Below are 3,844 nucleotides of genomic sequence, written 5' to 3'. Positions count from 1 at the left end.
ATGAAAATGTTGAGTTTTGAATGTTGAAAATGAGTGTTTTCAAGGTTACACGAGGTGTTGCGACTAGAGTTACTTCTGGAACACTTTGGTGACTAACCAAAACTATGTTGTTGTCCCTAGTACTTTGACGTTTGCGTGTTTTGATGGTCACCTAATACTTCGGCATTCGTGCCGTTTTTTCCAATTTTGGTTTAGTTACATTTCAGCATATTGTACCTAATAGCGAATACTTATGGATTTTTGTTTTTTTTTTATTGCACAAGGGCTACATTTGACATTGTATCGACATTACTATCGAAAATAAAGTGCAGCCGAATATGCCACAAAGCAAGCTCGTTGTGAAAAAGTTTAAACGTTATGATCAACAATTATGATGTGGGATGTCGGCAGAAAAATGATGAAGTAATGTGAATTTTCCAGGCGTCGCTGAAGCTTGCTCGGACATTTCTTCTTTTGGTACGAAAATATATTATTTTATCGGAAGAAATGAAAAACTGGAAAAGTAATTCATACTAGTTTGTTTAGTTGAAGTTAATAAAAGCGAATTTGATTAAAAAAGAAATAACGTCTTCACACCGATTGCTATAGAAATTAAAAAGAAAATGTGGAGAAACAGTACTACACCAGATTATACTAGGTATGCAATAGACATGACGAAAAATATTACCAGCTTATTTTGTCAAAAGTGGGTTTTCTTTGTATTTAAAATATAACTTAAGAAGTGCTCAAGGTGTCACATCACATAAAAAAAAATCACATAAAGTATGTTTAAGGAACAAACAGGATTGTCCGATGGAGACGATAATTTCTTGACAACATGTATTATATGGTGGATGCGATCAAGATCGAGAACCTTGCATTAAAAAAATTATAAAATTAGTGTCGATTATATAATTATTAAGTTTGAGTAGATTGGTTTCAAACATCAACTTCAATTTGATTGGACTTTTGTGCTAGTTAGTCATTAATGGATTAGTCTATACGCAAACAATTGAATACAGCGATAATATGGGCATACTATGACAGGACAATAGAAAAGATGGCGACGCTATTAAAACAGATTACGCGAGCTTATGCAAATTACCAATTTGTCAATGCGTAAGTATGTGCAAATGGAAATGAAATTTGTTTCTATCAATAATACTTTCGAATAGACGTTTGCTTTGCAAATATAACGTTGTTAGAAGCAGTTAGGAAAATGGCAACTTTGAACAAACCATTAGAGTAAAAAAGTCACATTAGTATGTTTATTATATTTAGAGAATGACTATAGCATAATGCTATCATTCCATTTTCACACTACCTGATTTACCATTATAGGTTCATACAAAGTCCTCGTCGGTTTCAAAAATTCAAGATTTTCTTCAAGTTCCTTCTTTTTTTCTCCAGATTTGTTCTTTTTCTCTTCACTGGCCGAAGATTTTTTGTGTTTCTTTTCTTCACTAGAAGATTTCTTGTGTTTTTTTTCACTTGACTTGCTATTGTTCTTTGAACAATTTTTGTTCTTCTTTTCGTCACTTTTCTTCTTATCTTCCTCGCTGGATGAAGATGAGTCGCTAGAAGAAGATGAATCGCTCGAAGAAGATGAGTCGCTCGAAGAAGATGAGTCGCTCGAAGACGATGAGCTGCTCGAAGAAGATGAATCGCTCGAAGAAGATGAATCGCTTGAAGAAGATGAGCTGCTTGAAGAGGACGAGTCGCTCGAAGAGGATGAGTCGCTAGATGAATCACTTGAATCAGAACAACTTTCTTCCGAATTGCTAGGTTCTGGAAAGGAAAGCGTGTCATAAATCCAATTCAAACTATGCCTTTACTATGCTTACCCTCTTCCGGAGTGGTTGTTGTTATAATTGTTGTGGATTGCGTAGTTGTTGTTGGTTTTGTGGTCGTCGAAGTACCTAAAAGTAATTATTTTCGGTTTAGTTACGTGAAATACTTTATAGGATTGCAGACAATATGACGACTTATCTATTAACAATGGCCGATACATTTGATTGAATTAAATATTCATCCTCAGGATTGTCGATAAGCTGTCGTACGTTTTACCACATCATAACGCACGAAAATGAGCTTTATTATCATATTGCGTCAAACTTTGTACCATTCTGTGTGGCATATCTTAACATCGGCCTGTTTACAAATACTTAATGCAAATATAATTTTAATCTAATATATTTAATTGATTCTGATCTACTTGGTAATAATGACGTTAATCGGCGACAGTATTTTGTTGCTGTTCTTTATAAATAATACGCTTGCAAAAATTGATTAGATAATACTATCTGGCGATCTATTGTCTGAACATTTCAAATTTTCCTTCAAATTGTTACTAAATTCCATTAAACTTTCCCTTACTGGTTGTCTTCGTTGTGGTCGGCGAGGTCGTGGTAGACGTGGTAGTAGTCGTAGTGGTCGATCTGGTTGTCCTCGTTGGAACAGAAGGTCTTCTTGTTGTAGTTGACCTAGCTGTTGTACGACTGGTCTGCGCTGTTGTTCTCGTTGTGCTACTAGCTACCCTAGCTGTAGTCGGAGCTTTTGTGGTAGTCGTTGATGTAGTCGAGGAAGCTGTTGAAGCACTTGTACTAGATTGCGAAGTTTGTGGGCTGGCCGTTGTAGGTTCTGATTTGGTAGATGCTGAGGTTGATTGCGCACTTGTTGAGGGACTGGCTGTACTCGACTGTGGAGTTTGTGGGCTAGCGGTTGTAGGTGCCGAGCTTGCCGAAGAAGCAGTTGTTGGTGCACTTGTTGAAGGACTGGCGGTACTCGACTGTGAAGTTTGTGGACTAGCGGTTGTAGGTGCCGAGCTTGCTGGAGAGGCAGTTGTTGGTGCACTTGTTGAGGAACTAGCGGTACTCGCGGTAGATGGGGAGGGGTTTGGTTCCGCTGTGACAATTTTGCAATCAGAGTCTTCGGGCCATACGCAAACGTTTAATATAGAGCTGAAGTATCGTCCCGTGGAGCAATTAAACAAACTTAACACGCCATTGGAACACTCGTAAAATCTACTACAATTAGTGGGATCCGGATAGTATTGTTGAGTACAACCATCTGGAAACATAAGATAAAATTACATTACATTCAAACTGCTTTGAAAAAATATTGTTTAAATAGTAATATCAAAACCTATTAACTATTAACAAAAACAAACCTTCAAATTTGCAAATAACTAATTTGTTTTATTTACAAGAAGCAGCTGTTTAGGCGAAGTCTAACCAATATCTCTATTGTGTAACATATTAGTGAGTGTATTATTGCAATATTCGAAAAAAAATGAATACCAAACTGCTTTTTATTCTGATACAAAGACTGATGACTATGTTGAATCGATTAATAAATATTTTTCTGTACCTTCTGAACGCAAGACGAAACAAGAACCAAAGGCCAGAGCCGCCACAAGAATCAGTAGGAATTTCATATTGCCGTGTGAGGAATAGACTTCCAACTGATAGAATAAAAGCCATTAATAACTTGCTCTAATATATTATTTCCAAATCAGTAAATCTAATTTGCCACTCGAGGACAGATATTTTATCTTACAGCAATTCGTACATGTTTACCGCTTTGCTATGGAATTATTGTTACATACAAAAATTATATTAAGATAATTGTCTTGCTTTCTACAATTTTTTTCCATCAACTGGTACTCGATAATTTAGCAACCTCAAAAAAAAGTTATCGAACGGAGAAATCCTGGAATTGTATAATTCTTTTTCTCCAAATGTTGGAAAATTGATTAATATTCGACCCCCAAAATTGATGAAAGTGGCCCTCTGATAAAACAAATTTACTATATTATTTTTACATACTGTATAATAATTGTTTATATAATAAGAAATAATTTGCA

General features: G+C 35.7%; 1 protein-coding gene across 1 annotated transcript; it reads right to left on the bottom strand.

Annotated features, from left to right (window-relative positions):
* Positions 1-1,214: 1,214 nt before the first annotated feature.
* Positions 1,215-3,446, bottom strand: LOC132697213 (uncharacterized protein DDB_G0271670-like). The gene is made up of 4 exons (XM_060662522.1): positions 3,349-3,446; positions 2,356-3,048; positions 1,824-1,898; positions 1,215-1,767 (listed from the first exon to the last, which is right to left on the bottom strand). The coding sequence occupies exons 1-4, from the start codon at positions 3,413-3,415 to the stop codon at positions 1,295-1,297; spliced, it is 1,308 nt and encodes a 435-aa protein (XP_060518505.1). The 5' UTR covers positions 3,416-3,446; the 3' UTR covers positions 1,215-1,294.
* Between the last annotated feature and the right edge of the window lie 398 nt (positions 3,447-3,844).

The sequence above is a fragment of the Cylas formicarius genome, unplaced genomic scaffold (assembly GCF_029955315.1).
Source record: "Cylas formicarius isolate icCylForm1 unplaced genomic scaffold, icCylForm1.1 PGA_scaffold_1__22_contigs__length_36826433, whole genome shotgun sequence".
Taxonomy (NCBI): domain Eukaryota; kingdom Metazoa; phylum Arthropoda; class Insecta; order Coleoptera; family Brentidae; genus Cylas; species Cylas formicarius.
This window is presented reverse-complemented; position numbering and strand designations above follow the sequence as displayed.